The sequence below is a fragment of the Microtus oregoni genome, unplaced genomic scaffold, assembly GCF_018167655.1.
Source record: "Microtus oregoni isolate MIOR12 unplaced genomic scaffold, Mior012 000109F_ref0000275, whole genome shotgun sequence".
NCBI lineage: Eukaryota > Metazoa > Chordata > Mammalia > Rodentia > Cricetidae > Microtus > Microtus oregoni.
Window position 1 is genome coordinate 3,144,571 of NW_024544727.1, and position 22,117 is coordinate 3,166,687.

The 22,117-nt window shown below is 39.3% G+C and overlaps 2 protein-coding genes across 2 annotated transcripts; both read right to left on the reverse strand.

The window, feature by feature from the left end:
- Positions 1 to 1,003: 1,003 nt before the first annotated feature.
- LOC121443587 (zinc finger protein 431-like) lies at positions 1,004 to 21,218 on the reverse strand. The gene is made up of 4 exons (XM_041645401.1): positions 21,185 to 21,218; positions 20,924 to 20,984; positions 18,574 to 19,794; positions 1,004 to 1,010 (listed from the first exon to the last, which is right to left on the reverse strand). The coding sequence occupies exons 1-4, from the start codon at positions 21,216 to 21,218 to the stop codon at positions 1,004 to 1,006; spliced, it is 1,323 nt and encodes a 440-aa protein (XP_041501335.1).
- Positions 3,342 to 3,827, reverse strand: LOC121443588 (SUMO-conjugating enzyme UBC9-like). Its single transcript, XM_041645402.1, has one exon. The coding sequence runs from the start codon at positions 3,816 to 3,818 to the stop codon at positions 3,342 to 3,344; it is 477 nt and encodes a 158-aa protein (XP_041501336.1). The 5' UTR covers positions 3,819 to 3,827.
- Positions 21,219 to 22,117: the final 899 nt, after the last annotated feature.

Genomic DNA, 22,117 nt, shown 5'->3' on the forward strand with positions numbered 1-22,117 from the left:
TAGGGTAGAATTTAGATAGGCGGAGTAAAGAGAACAGAATGCTGGGAGAAAGAAGCTGAGTCAGTCAGTAGCCATGATTCTCCCACTCCAGACAGATGCAAGTTAAGATCTTTCCTGATAAGCCACACCTCGTGGGGCTACCCACATTATTAGAAATGGGTTAAAGCAAGATGTGAGAGCTAGCCAGTAAGAGGCTAAAGCTAATGGGCCAGGCATTGTTTAAAAGAATACAGTTTCCGTGTAATTATTTCAGGCATAAAGCTAGCCGTGTGGGCGGCCGGGTGCCAGGAACATAGCCCGCTGCTCCTATTACAACATGTATTGATGCCACAATCCTCTAACATACAAAGGACATAGAACACAAATTTTAAAAATGTTATGGGAAAGTCAGCTATCCATACTATGTTCTTAAATCAACAGCTATTCTGAGCCATTCTAACGTGCCAGCATTATCATTAGTATATTTTCAGTGTGACTTTTTGGGTCTAGATGGCTATGGACACTGCCTGAGCAGTCTTCAACTGCAATCCTGGATATCTACATCTGCTAGGAAAGCTACCCTGACTGTTATTAAGTCAGGCTACTCCTGAAGCTGTGGAGAAAAGATATCCTGGATACCTAAAGCTATGAGGAGAAAGGAATCCTGACTGTTGAGAAGTCTGGCTATAACTGAAGCTGTGGAGGGAAAGTATCCTGATATCTACAGCTATGAGGAGAAAGAAATCCTGACTGTTGAGAAGTCTGGCTATGACTGAAGCTCCAGCATTTGTTAGTTCATGTCTTTGAAGATGAATATGTTAAACAAAACCTTTACCACACTAATTACATACATAATATTTCTCTACATTATGGGTTCTTTTAAGTTTTCAGAGATTACTATGAAAGGCAAAGGCTTTAAACACATTGATTATTTTCATAGGGTTTTCTCTCCAGTATGGCCTCTTTCATGACTTTGAAGATGACTGTGCCATGCAAAGGCTTTACCACACTGATTAAAACAATATTACAAGCTCATAGTCTCCCATGCCAGGATGGCAGAGCCTCCTCCTCGCCAGGGAATCAACACTCAACAAAGCTCAGAGGCCAAGGACCACTACCCAGGTCACTACAAAGAACAACAGAACCTGTCTGGCTCATGGCTCATCCCTGTCCAAGCAGCTCTGACAGCTCAGTTAACCTGCTCTTCCTGGTCTGGGGACAGTGGCTCCTACATTCACCATGGAATGGCTTGTGGTTCTCCTTACAACTCTCTAGAGCAGAACAAGAGACTACTGGAAAGAACCTGTAAACTACTTCCTATTGGTGCTCCTAATTAACTAGAGTCCCTTATTAGCTAGGACTACCCAGGTGGGCTTCAAGTCATTAGTAGTTATCCTATTGGGTGAGCAGAGATCAAATGTCTTAGAAAGCAAAAATCCTCCAGGTTTGTCCTTCCACATTATAGTCAGACAAGATCCTAATATGGAAAATTTGTACTTTAGTAAAACCTTCCATTCTCTCAGAACACTTCCTGTTCCTCTTCCAAGGCAGAGTCCTTTGTGTATATATTCCATTACACACTCAAGGTTCAGTGTAGCCAACCATTTACTTCATAGCTGGGAGATCCTTCAACCAAACACAGGTCACATTCAAACAGTAATTGTTGTTAAACAAAAAGAAGACATGAGAATTAGAACACAACAAAGGGTCTATCGGAGGGCTTAGAGGCAGAAGAGAGATAGTGGAAATAATGTATTTATCATCCTGAAAAATTCTGTTCAAATGTTGAAACAGATTTTATGGCCATGTGCTCCAGAGACTTGGGATTTGTATTAGAGCAGAACAAGTACTATTTACATCATTTATCTCAGAGCATACATCTAAAACCTGGAAAATAAATCATAGTAGGCAGGGCCATATCATTTTATCCAGCTCTTCTATTTTACGTGAACTACTGTCACTATAGTAATTAAGTTTAATGGTATGTTCAGTTCTTTATATAGATTCTTGTATGCATGGTCTGTGGTGCCACGAAATGGCAAGTAAGCACGTTTATGGAGCATTTAAAATTGATTACCTCACTACTCACTGCTAATGTCAACTACTGTCACAGCAGGAAAGTTTTACCCTTCTTCTTGCCAATCCTTTGCCTGTTGTGTCTACACTGGCTTTACAACTGGTCAGTGAACTCAAGTCTTACACAGGTCCCACTTCACTTGTAAAGTCACAAGTAAAATCTAGAGAAGTTGGAGGATACTCATTCACTGATCTATTCCTCCTTCACACAGAGCAGTCAAGATCCAGCCTGGTAGGAGTTGCAGGACTGTTTTTGCAGCACTAGAAACCAAGGGCAGGATTAGCTGTTCACAGAAATTCTCAGTTACATAGTATGATGTAAGCCTGAGCTATAGGTGACATTGATCTAAATCAGTTTTCTTAATCTTCCTAGTGCTGTGACTCTTTAATACAGTTACTCATGATGTAGTGACCCCCACCTATAAAATTATTTTTGCTGCTACTTCATAACTATATTTTGCTGTTATGAATTATAATTTAAATATCTGTACTTTCTGCTGGTATTAGGCCAGTACTGTGATAGGTTCATTTGATCCCCCTAAAAAGAGTCATGGCCCACCAGGTTGAAATAAATAGATGAATAAATAAACAGCACTTAAAAACAGAATGAAATTCAAAAACTGGGAAACATTGGAAAATAAAAACAAAGAAATTATAGCAATAATGCCTTTGAATAAAATGAAATCTAAAATATGATAACCAATAATTGACTTCTTTTTTATTTTATTTTTTTATATAAAGTTTATTTACTCTAAACAGCAACACAGACAAAATGCCATATAAACACAAAGGAAGTGGTGCAGAATGGAGACGCTGGCCAACTTTGGATCTGAGGCTCATAAACTACAGCCCAGGTTTCTGAGGAGGTTGAGGGTGGGGAGGGAGGGACAGTGTGGTTCTGTCATACAGCCAGCTGGAGGCCAGAGCTCTGAACAGTGGGAAGCATGCCTGCATCCAAACGCGAAGAAACTAGCTCCTAGGGGCTTACCAAGTACAAAAGTTTATCATTTTACAGCAGTTGAAATACTGACATCAATATTAAAATAAAAGCAAGTTTTACATAACAATCAAAAATACAAAAGCCTGAAGGAAGAGACCCTGTATGAAAAACTGGGGCAATTCAGTGAATTGAGACTGTATATGCCAGTGGCGGAAATGGAAAATGGCGCCTGCTCAACCCTCCCAGGCGACTAGTAACTGTATGCAGCGACTTAGATCTGCAAAAGGTGTGAACAAGTTCTTGCCAAGCCAATCCCTTCCTCGTCATGGAGCCAAAGGGCCACTGCTTATGAGGGGGCAAACTTCTTCGCTTGTGCTCGAACCCTTTTCTCATACTCCACTCTGTTTTGGCAGTAAATTGTGTAGGCCTCTGCTTGAGCTGGGTCTTGGATATTTGGTTCATTAAGAAGTTCTTGTATTCCTAATAAGATCTGTTTGATCGTGATAGCTGGCCTCCAGTCCTTGTCTTCCTCCAGGATGGACAGGCACACTGTGCCAGAAGGATACATGTTTGGGTGAAACAGTGGTGGCTCAAATTTACATTTTGGTAGCGAGAACGGATAGTCATCTTTGAAAAGCATCCGCAGTTTGAACAAGCCTCCTTCCCATGGAGTCCCCTTCTTTCCAGGGATAGCGCACTCCCAATTCATCAGGTTCATCGTGCCATCAGGGGTCTTTGTTGAGACAGGCACAAAGCCAAAAGGGTGGTCCTTCCTCCAAGCTTTCCTTTCCTGGGCAAGTCGGCTGAGGGCAATCCCCGACATATTCAAAGTCCCTAGGCGACCACGGCCGGGACTGTTGCGGCTGCAGAGGCGGTGGCGCTCCTTTGTCTCGGGACTTCCCTCCGCACCCTCCGCGCACAGCCCGGAGCTCGACTTCTTAAAATGATAAAAAAATAATTGAACACTTAGTTATACTGACTTTGAAACAGAGTGGGCACTTCCCTGATAGGGAGAATACCATTAATAAGAGAATGCATGACTTTGTCCCATGTAAAATGTTAGCCAATGGCCTATGTCTCAAACAACTGAGCTGACTTAACTGTGTCAACCAGGAGTGAACATATCTGCATGGGAGAGTTCACTAATTGGAAACTAAACATGTAGTAGTTCAAGCTATCCTCCCTCAACTGTACACCCACGAGTGTCTGTCTTCATTCATGTGCAAGAAATAATGTATGATGGGAAATTACACAGAAAGTCACACACTGTGCCCAATCATCTTTGTAATGGATAACCCTGAAGCTCACTCCCTTAAACTTCATTCTGTGATCTCGTTATTGTCCAGTTTTTCCCCCTTCCAGTGTACACAGTACACTGTTCCTACTCTTCTGGTCTGAAGGGAGAAGCCATGATCCACACACAAATCCTTTTATTGTTATTGCAATGGACAACCCAAATATGAATCAAACTGGTAATTTTAGAACTCTGTGGTGCAGCATTTTTGTAATCCAAAAATTCATGGTGGTTAACCAAGAGGATAGCAAAGGCAATGCTCTGTGGGGTTACAGACAGAATTCAAGTCACCTCAATCTGTATAGGGGACATTGACTGTACACTGCTTTTTTAAAAACTGAAAAATGAAGCTGTACTAGAATTATTATACTTTCAGGGCACACAGGTTCTGAGCCTGTAATGGCCCCTTGGGCACCATGTTAGAGGTCTTTGATGAGAAAGTAGGTCTTTTGGCTGGTTGTAAATAACGGTTCTTTAATTTGTTATAGGAATGTACCTTACTGGTATATTAATCCTGGTGAACAAACATTTGCATCTCATGAAAATAATCTCTAACAGGCATGGCTAGCATACTACTTATCTTTGGGGAATTTGGGATGCAGCCCTCCCTCACTTAAATTCTACTTTGTGTGACTTAATGTCTCCTAAGAACTGGTAAATTCTTATACCATTAATTTTATTATCAATTATGCTCCCCTAATTCACAGTTTAGCAGTGGAGTGATACTCTACAAAGGAGAAACCATTTATGAGCTCCACGAAATTAACTGCAGATGGATTCTAAACATAAATGTTAAAAGTGTAGCACTTCTGAAGAGACTGGAGATACCAGTAGTCTCCGAATTTGAAAAATTTGGCTCCACATGCAACAACATAAGCACTACAGGCACCACCATCTGTGGATCCCAAAGCTCTGCTCTGTGCAGACACACCCCAGGCAGTGAAGATTTAGAGACTGACAGCAGGGAGTTGCAAGGATCACTTAGGGCTACTTAGGATGAGGCAGGAACACACTAAACTCTGGGTTTGTCCACTGCCTCCCACCTAGCCAGGGGAGGACCCACCACACCACCCACAAGCCTCAGCAGGCCGCTCTACTTAGTTTGAGGACAGCGGCCCCTCACTCACCAAGCCCAGTCACTCCTCCACACATGGTGACAGCAGCTTCTTACACACCTTGGGCCACCACACCTCCCCTACGTGGAAAGCAACCCCACACTCACCATGGAGAAGCTGCTGAGCAGACACCTTCTCTCCACACATGGGAGCCCAAGGCGCAGTGCATGAAAGAGACTGATTTCTTCAGGAAGGGCTAAACTGGAAGGCTGGCTCCCAGAACCCTCCCATTTGACTGTCGGGTCATCTAGAGGCTCTGATTAGTTAGTGAGGTCTAAGTATCAAAACCATGTGAGCAGAAGGGAAACAGCACAGAATTCCCAGCACTGGCTGCAAATATAAAGACAGGTATATATCAGATTGGCTGGAGATTTACATCAAATTCAACAGCAAGTCTCCTGCAAAGGTAAATCAATGAGTTTGGTTTTAAAAGGAAGTATACAAATTCAGAAAGAGGCTAATCAGGCAATGTTGCACAAGAGGAATATTGGGTAAATCAAGAACATAATAAACAAAGTCCACAGTGGTGCTAGAATTGATAACCACAGTTTTCATCCTTCTGTGAAAAGTCTAGGGTTTTGAGGATCTGAAACAACCCTTTTCCAAAGGCCCTGGCCCCACATCTTTACCAGCTCTCCCATGCATATTCCTGATATTAGAGACAGTGCTCTGCTGTTTCTCTATACATCATTGCCTTAGAGAAACCTCCCAAAGCCTAGGCAGGTTGCCAAAGTCAGAGACGCCTAGTTTCAAGTATTTTCTAGAAGTTCTGCACTTAGCATTTGACATTTAAGTGAAGGTCCATTTGGAGTTAATTTGTGGAAGTTGTAAATGGCATCTCATGTACTGAGCAGTACTCCAGTACTAAGTCGCAATGTAGAAGACTAGAATTGGTGATATAAAGGATTGACCAATGCTTAGGAGAGAGTTAGTCACACCAAGTAGAATTTAGCTGAGGGAGGGCTGCCTCAGAAATACCCCAAAGACAAGTAGTATGTTAATCAGGACTATTAAAGATTTGGATGCTCAAATGTAAATATTTATTTAACGTTTATTTATACATGTCTGTAGTGAAAAGAGCAAATGAGATACTCACTTATAGAATGGATAAAGAGGCTGCCTGTGTAACTCTCTAGAGTAAGCTGGAGCATCATAGTTTTAAGAGGGATTTCTTAGTTGTGTTGTACTGGATGCTGTAAGCATCAATTACATGATATTTTCTTATGTATTTGCTATTTCTTGGAATCAACTACATACTTACATTAAAACCCAAAAACATGGTTATAGTAGTGATGCCATGGATCATATGAATAATGCCTTGTGTTTACCTAATGTTTAGTTGAGGAAAAACAAATTTATTACATTATCATATACAGTTTCTATTCAGCTTTCTTTCATTTGTTGTTGCTCAGCACTATCTTAAGACAAACATTTGGTATCATCCCATGATCACCCATGGCTGCTTACAAAGGATGACCACCATCAGTTTTGCTGAATGTTGATATTCCATCAAGAAAAAAGCATCCCATTCGATCTTAGTACACAGCCTCTTTTCCAGGCAACTATATGCAATTCATCCCTAATGACATGGGACCTTGTGGTTTTAAGAATGAGCTAGAGTATGTAGCCAGGGAACCATTTGAGTGGATCTTGATTCTGTGTTAGCACCTATGAGAAATACATCTTTGAAAGTGGGAATTTAAGCCGGGCGGTGGCGGCGCACGCCTTTAATTCCAGCACTTGGGAGGCAGAGGCAGGCAGATCTCTGTGAGTTCAAGACCAGCCTGGTCTACGAGAGCTAGTCCCAGGACAGGCTCCAAAACCACAGAGAAACCCTGTCTCAAAAAACCAAAAAAAAAAAAAGTGGGAATTTACCTTGAGTGCTATAAGGCTTACTTACATCCTATGTCCACTGAGAAAAATATTGTAATGGAGAGTATATGGGCAGTGGAAGTGTAGAGAGAAGGTAAGCTCCACATATGCAGCTATGGGAGAGCCATTGTATATACTGGATGGAGACATGCCTTGTGCTGCTTCTGTGTATCTTAGTTAGAGCTTCTATTGCTATGAAGAGACACCATGACCACAGCAACACTTATAAGGGAAAATATTTGATTTGGCCTGGCTTACAGTTTCAGAGGATTTAGTCCATTATCATCATGGCAGAAAGCATGGAGAAAGAGCTGAGTGTTCTACATCCAGATCAGCAGGCAGCAGAAAGTGATTATTTCATAGTTCAACAAGGCCACACCTCCTAATAGTGCCTCTCCATGGGATTTTGGGGGTCATTTTGATTCAAACAACCACAGAATCAAAACCCCTTGTATGTACCTTTTCAACCATGCTCAGTAAGTAAGCTCAATAAACTCACTGGTTGGTCCCCAGGATGGACTTTGGTGAAATTGTACTTTGTATCTTCATTGGGAATTATGGTTATGGGATAGAAATTGCTTCTGCCCCTTCCATGGGGGAGAAAATTCTCACAACAGATCATAAACATATTTGTTAATGTTCCTATGTAATTATGATATTAGCAAAAAGGGAGAAGTACATAAAAGAACATGCTAGAAGAACATAAATATGTAAATGACCATAGTAAAAAAGGACTTAGATGTATGACCAAGATTAAGACTAGATGGCTCCAGAATAAAGAAGACTGGAAAGGTCTTACAAGCTATGAAGGTCTGAGTAAGTTGTTTAAGGTACATAAGGATGAGACTTAGGAATCATTTATTTATTAAAGTTTGCAAGGTCAGATTCCAACTATTTCAAGGAGTGGTTGAAAGGTATGCCAAAGAAAGTTTATTGAGTTGTGTCTGACTCCTGAAGTATTATAAAGTAGTTAAAAGTACAAAACTAGTATAAAACTGATCTTCTAGTGTTTAATAATCATTCTTAGAGGCTATTCTAATGTCATTACAGGGACCAAAAGGGGGATTATTTCTCTCATTTCTATACAAGATCAGTGAGGTCCATAGGAACAAAGGCTATCTATTGATCATTTATTGTCCTGTTCATGGAGGCCATGGAGAACCTGTAGCGGCGTAAACGAATGCAGACAGAGAGTAAAAATATATATATATATAGCTTTAATGTAGAAATAGACGTACAGAACCACCGTTCCCGCGGAGACCAAGAAAGCAGAAGCGAGAGCTCGGAGCTTGCTCGCCAAATTTATAGGCAGACATTAGCCCGAGGCGAACACGCCCCTTAAGGGGCGGGACTTATCCCTACATCTCCCCTTTTTGTCTAAATAAGACAGAAATAAACCAAATACAACTACATACAATAACAACAAATAATAAATACAACAAACAATATTGAGAACAAAAGCTTTGCTAAACATTCTATCTCAAGAAGTCCAAATAATGTAAAGAGTAACTACAATTATATAATCTTCAACTCAGTCAAAGATCTGAGAAGGGAATAAACACTACTCAACAAACGAGATATATCCAAAATGTGCAACAATTGACAGAGACAACTGACTACCTGGGCAATCACCCAAATTCTCGTTTGCAACGTTGAGTCAACCAATTTTGGCTAAGGCCTAACATAACTGACATACCATTATTAAAGGCAAGGAACTTTTCAAAACTATCTTACCCTGTCTTGGCAGGATATGACAGTCCTGTTTTATCCATTGATGCACGCTCTGTATCTGTGTCAGTGGTTGAGGTATGGGCATTTCTTTGCCCAAAGGCCAGTTCTGCCAAATAGAAAGGCTCCAGATGGAGTGTTTTTGGTGCTCAACATTCTCTCGGGAATAGAGCGGTGTTGCCAGGAGCAATTGTGTCTCACTATCACGAAACTCTGAGTTAGATTAAAGGCCATTTTCTACAGCTCTTTGAAGAGGTTGAAGATTATCTATCTATACTGAGTATAATCTCTATATATCTAAAGAACCTGATTAGTCTAATTATAAATGACAAACTTAGATGACAATTAGTCTATATAATTCTCAATATCTATCTAACTTAAAGACTAAGACAATAAACGACTGTGAAACAAATGAGGACAATGACCTCCAAATATAAACAATGTACAAATATACATTGCAGTAGGTAAATATATATCAATACACAAATATTATATAAGTATCTTAATCAGAGGTAGAAATGTACACTGCAATGTGGTAAATATATACAATATATATATATATATATCAATACAATTTATGTCAATACATAAAAATGTTTTAAACAGAGGTAGAAACATGCATGCGTACAATAGTCAATATAATTTAACTTTGTATCAATATACAAGAATCTATACCAATATATTTGTCTATTATCCCATCACCCCTCTTTTTTTTTTCAAAATGATCCCTGAGCTTATAAAATTCCTCCCCCAACCCTCAATCATATACTAATTATAATCAACCCCTAAATGATGTCCCTAAACACAAGGGCAAACTTTACTGGGAGAGGGGACGTCGTTCTCTAGAATTACTTCCAGCTGTCATAGGGGCGACGTTCTTTCTGGGGGATCCTGTGAAAGTAAAATGATGGTTAAATTTCAAGATAATGTCTTTTAAAATTGCAAATAGTCTCTGAGTATTTTCGTGCAGGTCTGGCCAAAATGTTGTATAAGATGTGCACCATTTCAGCTAACCAAGTTGGAACTGTCTTGTGCAGCTGGTACCCAAAGCAGGTCTTGTAGTAGCGCTGTCAGTATCACGACGTCATATCAACCAGGTGGAGTTGTTGTTATGGGGCCCCATCTTCTTCCTGGAAACTTCAAATGTCACTTCAGGAAAAACTCATTGTTCATTATGAAAAACTTAAACATTAATCATATAGACATATATAGACATATATATATATATTCAATGAAAGACATGATAGATATATTCAATGAAAAGTATGATAGATGTGAAGAAAGGCAAAGATGTTTTCTAAACTCATATTTCTTTCTGTCCCATATCATGGCTCTTGACATGAGACAGAAACTCCAGAAACTCTGGGTTTTTCTCTTACTAACAGGCTTGGAATTGGAGAGGGACTGAGCCAGAGTCCAACTTCAAAACCAGCTTTATAAATTTAGAAATATGGTTTAATATTACTTACACAACCCATTCAGTTGTCTTGATATTTCCTATTGGGCAGGTATTTTTCCATCTGTCAGTATCCAAACATCCAGGGTCCCTTGAATTTCTCAAAGATGAGTGTTTTCCTGTGGAGATAAGAACAGAACCCTGCCCCCATTCTATATGTTTTTCTTACCACCTGTATGAATATCATCGTTGTGGATGAGTTGTCATTTCTCCTTTCCAAGAGGTTTCTCCTCTTCAAATCGAAACTTTATTAATTTTGATGGTATCCACAATTTTTCTTCTCCTGTGGAAACAAGAGCAAAACCCCTTCCCCAACGTAGCACATCTCCTGGCTTCCACTGAGAGGTCAGCACATCTTTGAAATAAATCGGTTGATTTAGTTCAGCAGACTTTTCCATTATCCAATGTCTTTCTGCTGCTGTCGTTCCTTTCTCATTAGCGTTAAGAAAATTCAAGGTTAATAAAGCATTATGTAATCTATTTCTGGGGGTATTTTCAGTCCCTTTCTGTTTGTTCAGCATATCCTTTATAGTACGATTTGATCTTTCTATAACTGCCTGACCTGTAGGATTATTTGGTATACCTGTAATGTGTTTTATATTATAATAATCAAAAAAGCGTTTCATTTTCTTAGATACATATGCTGGACCATTATCTGTCTTTATTTGCGCAGGTATACCCATGATGGCCATAACTTCCAATAAATGTGTGATTACTGAATCAGCCTTTTCTGAGCTCAGGGCAGTAGCCCATTGAAAACCTGAATACGTGTCTATGGTGTGGTGTACATATTTTAATTTGCCAAATTCTGCAAAGTGGAACACATCCATCTGCCAGATTTCATTCCTTTGGGTGCCCTTTGGATTAGCCCCTGCAGGCAGTGGCGTTTGGTTATAGAAAGAGCAAGTAGGGCATTTCTTTACAATCTCCTTAGCTTGTTGCCATGTAACTGAAAACTCTTTCTTCAAACCTTTGCTATTAACATGATGTTTTTTATGAAATTCAGAGGCTTGTAGCACACTACCAATCAATAATTGATCAATTTCTGCATTACCTTGTGCTAGAGGACCTGGCAGACCCGTATGGGATCGGATGTGTGTTATGTACATAGGGCAAAGCCTGTTCCTGATCAAATCTTGAACCTGGAGGAACAATGAGGTTAGTTCAGTATCATCAGGTATAAATTCAGCAGTTTCAATATGTAAAATAACTCTTTCTGCGTATTGTGAATCTGTAACTATATTAATAGGTTCTTTAAAATCCCTTAGCACCATAAGAATGGCATATAATTCTGCCTTCTGGACAGAAGTATACGGACTTTGTTCCACCTTATCCATGTCTTCTGATTTGTAACCTGCCTTCCCTGATTTATTGGCATCAGTATAGAATGTACGGGCTCCAGCTATTGGAGCATCACGGACAATTCGAGGAAGAATCCAAGAAGTTCTCTTTATGAAGTTAAGCCGCTTGCTTTTTGGATAGTTGTTATTAATGTCTCCCAAAAAATTAGCACAAGCTCTTTGCCATGGTTCATTATCTTCCCATAATTTCTTTAGTTCATCAGCAGTGAAAGGCACTATAATTTCTGCTGGGTCTATGCCTGCTAGTTGACGAAGTCTCAGCTTGCCTTTTATAATTAACTCAGAGACTTTTTCCACATAAGTTTTCAGTTTCTTACTTGGTTTATGTGGTAAAAAGATCCATTCCAAAATAATATCATCTCTCTGCATTAAAATTCCTGTAGGAGAAATTTTTGATGGTAGTATGACGAGAATACAATCGAGCTCTGGATTCACCCTGTCCACATGTGCCTGTTGTAATTTTTCCTCAATCATTGTCAGTTCCTTTTCTGCTTCAGCTGTTAATTCTCTGGGACTGTTTAAATCCTTATCACCATCCAAGGTTTTGTTCAAATGAATTATTAAATCAGGTGTTATTCCAATAGCTGGTCGTAGACTGGAAATGTCTCCTAACAGTCTTTGAAAGTCATTAAGAGTCCGTAGGCGATCTCTCCTAATTTGTGCTTTTTTGTGTCTTAATTTTTTGCAAACCTATTTTATAACCTAAATAATTAACAGAATCTCCCTTCTGAATCTTTTCAGGAGCTATTTGCAATCCCCATTTAGGTAAAAGTATCTTTATTTCTTCAAACAGTCTGTTCAAGGTATCCATGTTTGAATCGGATAACAAGATGTCGTCCATGTAATGGTATACTATAGATCTGGGAAATTTCTTGCGTATTATTTGCAATGGTTGGTTCACAAAATATTGGCACAGGGAGGGGCTATTTAACATACCCTGGGGGAGAACGGTCCAGTGGAACCTCCTCGAAGGTTGAGAATTATTATAAGTAGGCACTGTGAAGGCAAATTTTTCTCTATCTTCTTTTTGCAAAGGTATAGTGAAAAAACAATCCTTTAAATCAATAACTATGAGAGGCCATCCTTTTGGTAATAAAGAGGGCAAAGGAATTCCAGATTGCAGAGGGCCCATAGGTTGAATAACCTTGTTGATGGCCCTGAGATCTGTCACCATTCTCCATTTACCTGATTTTTTCTTAACCACAAATACAGGAGAATTCCAAGGGCTGGTAGATTCTTCTATATGTCCAGCATCTAATTGTTCTTGTACCAGCTGTTCTAAAGCCTGTAACTTTTCCTCAGCTAAAGGCCATTGCTTTGTCCATATTGGTGTCTCAGTCAACCATTTTAGAGGCAAGGCTGTTGGTATCTCTGAAGGGACATCAATTGCTTGTTCTTGTACAGCTCGAATGGCCGGTTTTCTCCGTTTGTAATATCTTTTAATATTATTCTCAGAAATATAGGCTCTAGATTTAGCAGGAATGTTAATTTCGGTATTCCATTGTTGTAATAGGTCACGACCCCATAAATTCATTGCGATATTGGCTACATATGGCTTTAATTTTCCTATTTGTCCCTCTGGCCCTATACATTCAACCCATCTCGTGCTCTGCCTTACTCGAGACAGGGTTCCAATTCCCAGGAGCTGAACATTTACATTCTGAAGAGGCCAATACGGATGCCAAGATTCTGGGGTAATGATACTTACATCAGCACCTGTGTCCAGCAGGCCAGTAATAAAAATGCCATTTACACACACTCTCAGTTTAGGTCTTTGATCATTTATAGAAGTTTGCCAAAACACACGTAACTTATCTTTCTGATCATTATTGCTTGTATCAGTAGGCATGGGGCTTCCTAATTGTCCTGATGAGGCACGTTCTCTGCAGAAACTGGATATGACTGAACCATGTTTGCCATGGGGGCCTGTGAGGCCCCCCCTCTCACGTTTCCCGGCTGTATCAGGTTGCCTTGTCTATCTCTTGTAGACCTGCATTCATTCGTCCAATGTCTGCCCTTTCCACATCTTCTACATAAACCTGAAGGCTGAGTCCTCCTATTTCTGTTATTTCTAGAAGATGCATTATTATTATTATTATTATTATTTCTGAAAATCCGTTGTCTACAATTCCTTTTAATATGACCCATTTTTCCACAATTAAAACATTTGGCATGCTGGTGTCTCCTTTTACCATTGGAAATTGCTTCTTCTACCCATGCTTCAGTGCCATAATCAAATGTATCAACATTGAGTGTATGCAAGACCCATTCTTCCAACGGCGCTGATCTGAGCTTTAAAGGACCCAAAATCCTTTTGCATTCCACATTTGCATTTTCATAAGCCAAAGACTCAATCATTATACGTCTTGCTTCTGGGTCAGATATTCCTATTTGTACAGCCTTAGTTAATCTTTGTAAAAAGTCACTAAAGGGTTCTCTCTGACCCTGTTTAACTCTGACAAATGATTCCATTCTCTGTCCTGGGTCTTGTACCCTGTCCCAAGCCCTTAAGGCTGCTGTAGTACACATGGAGAGTGTGTTTTCATCCAAATTAGCTTGTTCCTGAGGATCGGAAAAGAGCCCTTCACCTAGAATTTGATCTAGGGAAATGTCAATTCCCTTCGCTTTTTCCTGCTGTTCTAAGAGTCTAGCCTCTTGCCTGAATAAGCATTTCCATTTCAATTGCGGTCCACTCTCGAGTACCGCAGAGCTCAGCTGGAGCCAGTCTGAGGGGGTTGCTCTGCTTGTCGTGGCCCAAGATCTTAGCATCTCTTTAACAAAAGAGGCTTGCATCCCAAAAGTCATGACAGCCTGTTTTATTTCCTTGAGATCATTCATACGCACAGGCTCCCATGTATCCTCCTTGATGACCCTAGGGTTTTTGGAACCAATCACCTTCTCTGTTGTTATTACTGGAAAGGCAGGTAGAGCTGTAGGTAGAGCTTTGTGGAAATTGTCCCGGAGAGACTTACCCACAGATGTAGTTAAAATTTGCCTTTCTACCCTTTGCTCTTCCTCATCAGAATTTAGAAATTCCTCAATCTTTTCAATTCTATTCACCATTGCCTTCTGCAATGTCTGAATCTCCTGTCCAGAATTATGTTCCAAAGCTTTCATTGAGGATTCTAAAGTATGAAGTTTGTCCGTTAGAGATAACATCTCATCTTTGGACATAATTTTTATGGCATAAACCGTGCCTTCTTGTATTGACAATCTTTCCGTCAATCTGTCATAAGCTTTAGACAAAATCCGATTGTCACATTCAGCAGTTTTGATTCTCTCAGTTAATGTTTCATTTCCTACAGAAAGGGACTGAATCTTATGGTCCAGATCAGCTGTTCCCTCTTCCATAGTAATGAATTTCTCCTTAACATCAGCCTGAAGAACTTCAACCTGATTCTTGAGAAGATTGTTATCAGCCTGGAGAACTTCAAACTGATTCTCGAAAAGATTGTTATCAGTCTGGAGAACTTCAACCTGATTCTTGAGAAGATTGTTATCAGCCTGGAGAACTTCAAACTGATTCTTGAGAAGATTGTTGTCATTCTCAATTGTTTTTAAGCGTTCAATCTCTACCTTAAGAATCCTGGATTCGTCTCGTAAAGACTTTATCATATTTCTGTTATCAAACCATTTGGTGCCAATGAAAACTACGAATCCCAGAAGGATCCATATATGTGGGGTGATAGACACCTCTTGTAAAATCTCCCACATGGTACAATTAAAAAAATCATTAAATTCTTGAACAGTAATGTGTTCAGACATTTTATTTATAAAAGAAAATTTTTTTACCTGCAATGATCGGTTCCTGCCAGTGGTGGTCTCTGTGTTTTTGGAGCCTGTCCTAGAACTAGCTCTTGTAGACCAGGCTGGCCTTGAACTCACAGAGATCCGCCTGTCTCTGCCTCCCAAGTGCTGGGATTGAAGGCGTGCACTACCAAGGCCTGGCAGGCCTCAAACTCACAGAGATCTGCCTGCCTCTGCTTCCCAAGTGCAGGGATTAAAGGCGTGCTCTACCACTGCCTGGCCGGCCTCAAACTTGTGATCCTCCTGCCTCTGCCTCCTTCAGCAAATCCTACCGGCGTGCGCCACCACAACCAGCCAAGTCACTTTGTAACAGACCAAATCTGACACTGTGGCAGCTTTTGTTGCAAAACCGCAAGTACTTGAGCTTCTGCTAATTCAGGCAGTGGGGTTCCACTGCAAAACTTAGCCAAGGCAGGCAGAATGGGCCTGTGTTGCCGAGTGGGTCTCGGACTCGGCACTGGGGCCGGAGTCACGAACTGAAAAACAGCACCCGGGAGGGTGCTGTGTTAGGTAGCAGGCTACCCGCTTGAGTCGGGGGCAAAATAGCCCGACGTTGGACGCCAAAATGTAGCGGCGTAAGCGAATGCAGACAGAGAGTAAAAATATATATATATAGCTTTAATGTAGAAATAGACTTACAGAACCACCGTTCCCGCGGAGACCAAGAAAGCAGAAGCGAGAGCTCGGAGCTTGCTCGCCAAATTTATAGGCAGACATTAGCCCGAGGCGAACACGCCCCTTAAGGGGCGGGACTTATCCCTACAAGAACCCAATCGATGAATTGGAATCATTATCAAGTGTACAAAAGGAGGATCAATGTGGGAAAGATTTCTTCAAGGCTTCAAAGGAAGCCACAGTACATAAAGCAAAGCTTTTGACTTATCCTCACATTGATGGACAACTGATAACAGAGAGACATGAAGAATCTGAGGTTCCTTCCAAGCACAAGTGACCTCTAAAGACTAGATGCTCAACTGGCCTTGACAACACAGAAAGAAAGATTAATTTTTGACACCTGCATTGGCCTTTAGTACTCAACAAGAAATTTTAATGAAAGGATAAGAGGATTGCTAACAACACAACGGTTCACACTTCACAGACATTAGATGTAAGTCTACATGAGATGTTAGTTAGCTAGCCAATCTCAGTAATATTTTCTTGATAAAAAGATTCTGTACGGATGTGAGACATCAGACCTTGGCTCCTAAAGCACCTGCACACAGCAAAGAAGGACAGGCTCAGGATTATTTTAACCTCCAAATTAAATGATACTAAATACCTCTCTTCTCCCTATCCAGAAGTCAAATGGGGAGGGCATCATGCTGACTTTTGGCTGATGAAACAGGTATAAAATGGTGTGACAGTTGGATGTGGGCTCATCACTATTGAGTCCAACTGTAGAAGTTAAATGGAAACCTCTAACAGATGGAAGCTATTGTGAGTCCGTCAAGAATGTCTTATGGACTTTGGATATGTTAGTGCTTCCCAGAGAACTCTGTCTACATCTGAGACTTTGGTCTTTATGAGAGGCTCTATGGAAAGGTACCATAATACTACCACCTGATGCCAAAAAAAATTCAGCTGAGGGGCTGGAGAGATGGCTGAGTGGTTAAGAGCACTGCCTGCTCTTCCAAAGGTCCTGAGTTCAATTCCCAGCAACCACATGGTGGCTCACAACCATCTGTTGTGAGATCTGGTGCGCTCTTCTGGCCTGTAGGAATACATGCAGACAGAATACTGAAAATACTGTATACATAATAAATAAATTAAAAAAAAATTCAGCTGAAACAAACCAGAACAGTCATTCCCCCGATCCCATAATGGTAGTTAGTATTACCTCTGCAGAGGAAGGTGGGATAAGAACTGGAGGTAGAAATCAAATATACAATTTAGGTAAAAAGAAAAACAACACACATGGCTCCCTATTGGCTCCCTCATAGATCACAATCTACTTTCCCACTGGTGCTCCTGATTGCTAGGCTTGCCCAGAGTCCCTCAAGAGCTAGAATTGCCCAGCTGAGCCTCAAGACAGTAGAAGTTCCCTTACTAGATGAGCAGAAATCAAATTACTAAGCCAGCACTGCCCTTCCCAGCTCTGCCATTACACCCTAGGGAAACACAGGGCTCTAGTTTGAAAAATTGGTATTTTAGTAGAAACTTTTCCAGTCTCTCAGAGCACTTTTTGTTCCTCTTCCAATATATGGTGTCCCTTGTGTGCATGTTCCAATACCCTTTCCCTCATAGTTCACATATTCTGAAGCCAAACATTGGCTACACTCAAACAGCAACTCTTGATAAAGCAAGATTTGTGATTTTTCTAATTTCTGGAAAGTCTTAGAGGCAAGAAATGAATTTGTCACACATGAAGCACATTTTAGAATCTACCTCAAATGTTTCAAAGTAGAAACCACAATGAAGTGATCTCTAACATCAATCTACAGTGAACATGGTACTAATTTACTTCCTTCAAGGCTATTACAAAAAATAAATGAAAAATGTTTTTTTTTCTTGAAGCTGAAGACAACTGTGATGTCCAACGTCTTTACAAAATCATTTTCAGGAATAGAGTTTTTCTCTCATATGTGTTCATCCCTATTTCTTGACTTCAACATGATACAAACAGGCTTTAAAATATTTGCAGCACTAGAAACACAGCTGGGCAATTAAGAAATATTCATTCCTAAGACCAAGGCCTAATTTTTGACAACTTCCTGTAATTCTTGCTACAAGAAGATCCAAGGGTCAAACATTCTCAGAAGCAAACATGAAAACTTTACATACTCACACAAACATATAATGACATCACACAATTACAATTAAAACAACTCTTTAAACAAACACTTTTTCACACATGAAAGTTTCTATCGTATAAGCATTCATTCCTCTAACACAGGCATTGAGGCACCTTCAAAATAACTATCCTATAAGCAAAGGCTTTATTGCACTAATTACATTCATTAGATTTCTCTCCAGTATGTCTTCTTTCATGTATTCGGAGATTACTGTGATGTGCAAAGGCTTTTCCACACTGATTACATTCATAGGGCTTCTCTCCAGTATGTCTTCTTTCATGTATTCGGAGATTACTGTGATGTGCAAAGGCTTTTCCACACTGATTACATTCATAGGGCTTCTCTCCAGTATGTCTTCTTTCATGTATTCGGAGATAACTGTGACATGCAAAGGCTTTTCCACACTGATTACATTCATAGGGCTTCTCTCCAGTATGTCTTCTTTCATGACGTTGAAGATGGCTGTGCCATGCAAAGGCTTTTCCACACTGATTACATTTATAGGGCTTCTCTCCAATATGGCTTCTTTCATGTTTTCGGAGATAACTGTGACATACAAAGGCTTTTCCACACTGATTACATTCATAGGGCTTCTCTCCACTATGGCTTCTTTTATGTTCTTGTAGATGACCAGGCCATGCAAAGGCTTTTCCACATTGATTACATTCATAGGGCTTCTCTCCAGTATGGGTTCTTTCATGATGTTGAAGATTGCTGTGTTGTGCAAAGGCTTTTCCACACTGATTACATTCATAGGGCTTCTCTCCAGTATGGCTTCTTTCATGACGTTGAAGATGGCTGTGCCATGCAAAGGCTTTTCCACACTGATTACATTCATAGGGCTTCTCTCCAGTATGTGTTCTTTTATGTTCTTGTAGATGACCATGGTGTAAAAAGGCTTTTCCACATTGATTACATTCATAGGGCTTCTCTCCTGTATGGGTTCTTTCATGTTTTTGGAGATAACTGTGACATGCAAAGGCTTTTCCACACTGATTACATTCATAGGGCTTCTCTCCAGTATGTGTTCTTTTATGTAATAGGAGATGACAATGGTGTGAAAAGGCTTTTCCACACTGATTACATTTATAGCGTTTCTCTCCAGTATGTGTTCTTTTATGTACTTGTCGATGACTGTGATGTGCAAAGACTTTACAACACTGATTACATTCACAGGCCTTCTCTCCAGTATGTGTTCTTTTATGTATCTGAAGAGGACTGTGATGTAAAAAGGCTTTACCACATTCGTTATGTTCATAGGGTTTCAATCTAGTATGTGTTCTTTCAAGCCTATGTAGATGACTGTCACATGTGAAGGCTTTAACACATTGAGTATATACAGAAGTTTTTTCTCTAGTTTGACTTTTTTCATGCCTGTAATGATAGTGGTACATGTGAAAGAATTAGCACATTCATTGTTGAATATTTTTATCTGTATGAATTAATTTTACAATTTGGTCCAATTTTAAAGAGAAATTATATCTTAAGGTTTTATCACCATGTTTACAATCTTGTTGATCCCCTTCATTAAGGCTTGTTTTGCATCTTTGAAGACAATAGATAACAGCCTTTATTACATGGTTCACATTTACAGAATCTTTTTTCTATATGAGAATTTTTACCTATTTGAAGAGAACTGAAAAATCTCAGAGCTTCACCACCCTTGTTTCATTCATAAAGTTTCCTATATTGTGAGTGATACTACATTTGGTAAGTGAACTATGACAAACAGAAGTACTTACACAGTCTTAGTACTCATGATGCTTTTCTGAAATGTGAGCTTACTGATATATTAACAATGAGGCTAGAAAACCAATTACTTATATACTTGTCCAACAAATTCAACAAGTATATTCAACATGGGGACTGCTACATATCTTCTAATTGTTCTGAGAAAAAGGTATGTTATATATTTTCACATCCCTATGCTCATGTGGCTTGTATCCAGAGTAACATATGATATACCTAGTAAAAGAAAAATAACAAATATAAGGTTTCCACATTGAGTTCACACAGTTTGACTTTATGTTCATAGACTTGTGGTATATGGATTAAGGCCTCTCCATAACAGCTGCCCCTTGACTGTTGACTTTAACTGCCCCCTCACTAAACTTTGCACAGTCACAAGTATATGAGTTAACCTACCTTTTCTATGGACTATTAGTATAATAGAGTTTTAGAGAGATACTTATCACCTTTTCAATATGTATATATTTTATATATATTCATGAAATAAATGGATTGATAATTCTACAACATAGCTCTCATCATATTATGACTCAAATTTTAATATAGGTTAAGACATTGTTTCATTATCTTCCTTCTTCAAAGAATGGCTTGCAAATGCAGTTCACTTATCTGAAATTAAGGTATATGATTTTGTGAGAATTTAAAAATCATCAATGCACTTTAGTATTTACACTGTTGCTTTTGTTTAAAGCTTACAGGATGCATTACACATTCTTCAGAGATACAATTCTATCAGCTTACACATGAAAATTACCTTTCATGTCTTCTAGAACTTTGACAATGTTCTTCAATATTATGGTCTTCCCAACTGTATCCTAAAATATAATGCCAGAATATGTATGTTATATATTGAAATGTGTAAAAAAAATTAGTTACCATTTGCATTGAACCTTACAGCCATGCCTGATTTATTCATTTCATTCTTCTTCTTCCTCAATCATATTACAAAAGAGCACCAGTTACCAATGAACAATTGTCCCCTTATTTTAAAACATGAAATATAATTCAGTCTTACCTATACTAGTAAGGTTTCTGTAGGTTTCCAACATCACATCTTTGTAGAGACTCCTCTGGGTAGGATCCAGCAAAGTCCATTCTTCCCAAGTGAAGTCGATATGTACATCCTCATAGGTCACTGCATTCTAAAATATTCCATACATTTGTACAACAGAAATCATGACTTTGACAACACTGCAGATGTATACTTCTTTGACAGTATAGTCATATAACTTTGGTGCTCCCCATACTTATTCTATGAAATAGACATAATTTAATTACCAAGTCACTTTAGAAACAAACTGAATGGAAGATTCACCTCTGTAATTTATGAACCCTTTGAAATGCCTATTAACAAACAATAAAAGATAAGTAAACAGATCAACAGTACAGAGTACAAATGAGAGAAATTGTATGGATGATTAATTTCTAACAAAAAAAGAAAAATAAGATAGTCAAGCTGGGTGTATTGAATCATGCCTTTAATCCTTACACTCAGAAGGCAGAGGCATATATCTATCTGCCTCTGAGTTGAATGGCCTAGTCCATGCAATCACTTCTAGGACAGCCATAAATATATATTAAGGATCTGTTTCCATTTAAAAGTCAATCAAACAAACATAAAAGATAGAAAGAACTCAGAGGTTTTTGCTGTAGTTCCTGAAAAGAGTTATCTATTTACTCCAGCTCTTTATTCATCTATGAGAAACCTGAAGTGTCTCAATTTAAACTGCAACATAAATAAGATTTTACTAAAAGGCACTGGATGTTTAAAAAGTTATAATTGGACAAATGAAAGCATCAAATATATATGTTGATTACAAATAATCAACACTGAGCAGGAAAGATGTTTCAACAGTAAAGAGTACTCCTGGTCTGACTCAAGGAATTACATGGGGGGATCACAACTATTCATTATTCCAAGTTCACGGTTCCTAGTTCCATCTTTTAA

Excerpts from the sequence above, each read along its gene's own strand:
- LOC121443588 (XM_041645402.1), bottom strand. The coding sequence starts at position 3,818 with ATGTCGGGGATTGCCCTCAGCCGACTTGCCCAGGAAAGGAAAGCTTGG.
- LOC121443587 (XM_041645401.1), bottom strand. The coding sequence starts at position 21,218 with ATGTTGGAAACCTACAGAAACCTTACTAGTATAG. Across the intron at positions 20,985-21,184 it reads CAGAAACCTTACTAGTATAG|GATACAGTTGGGAAGACCAT; the intron begins GTAAGACTGAAT and ends ATTATATTTTAG. Across the intron at positions 19,795-20,923 it reads AGTTCTAGAAGACATGAAAG|GCATGAAAAAAGTCAAACTA; the intron begins GTAATTTTCATG and ends CTATCATTACAG.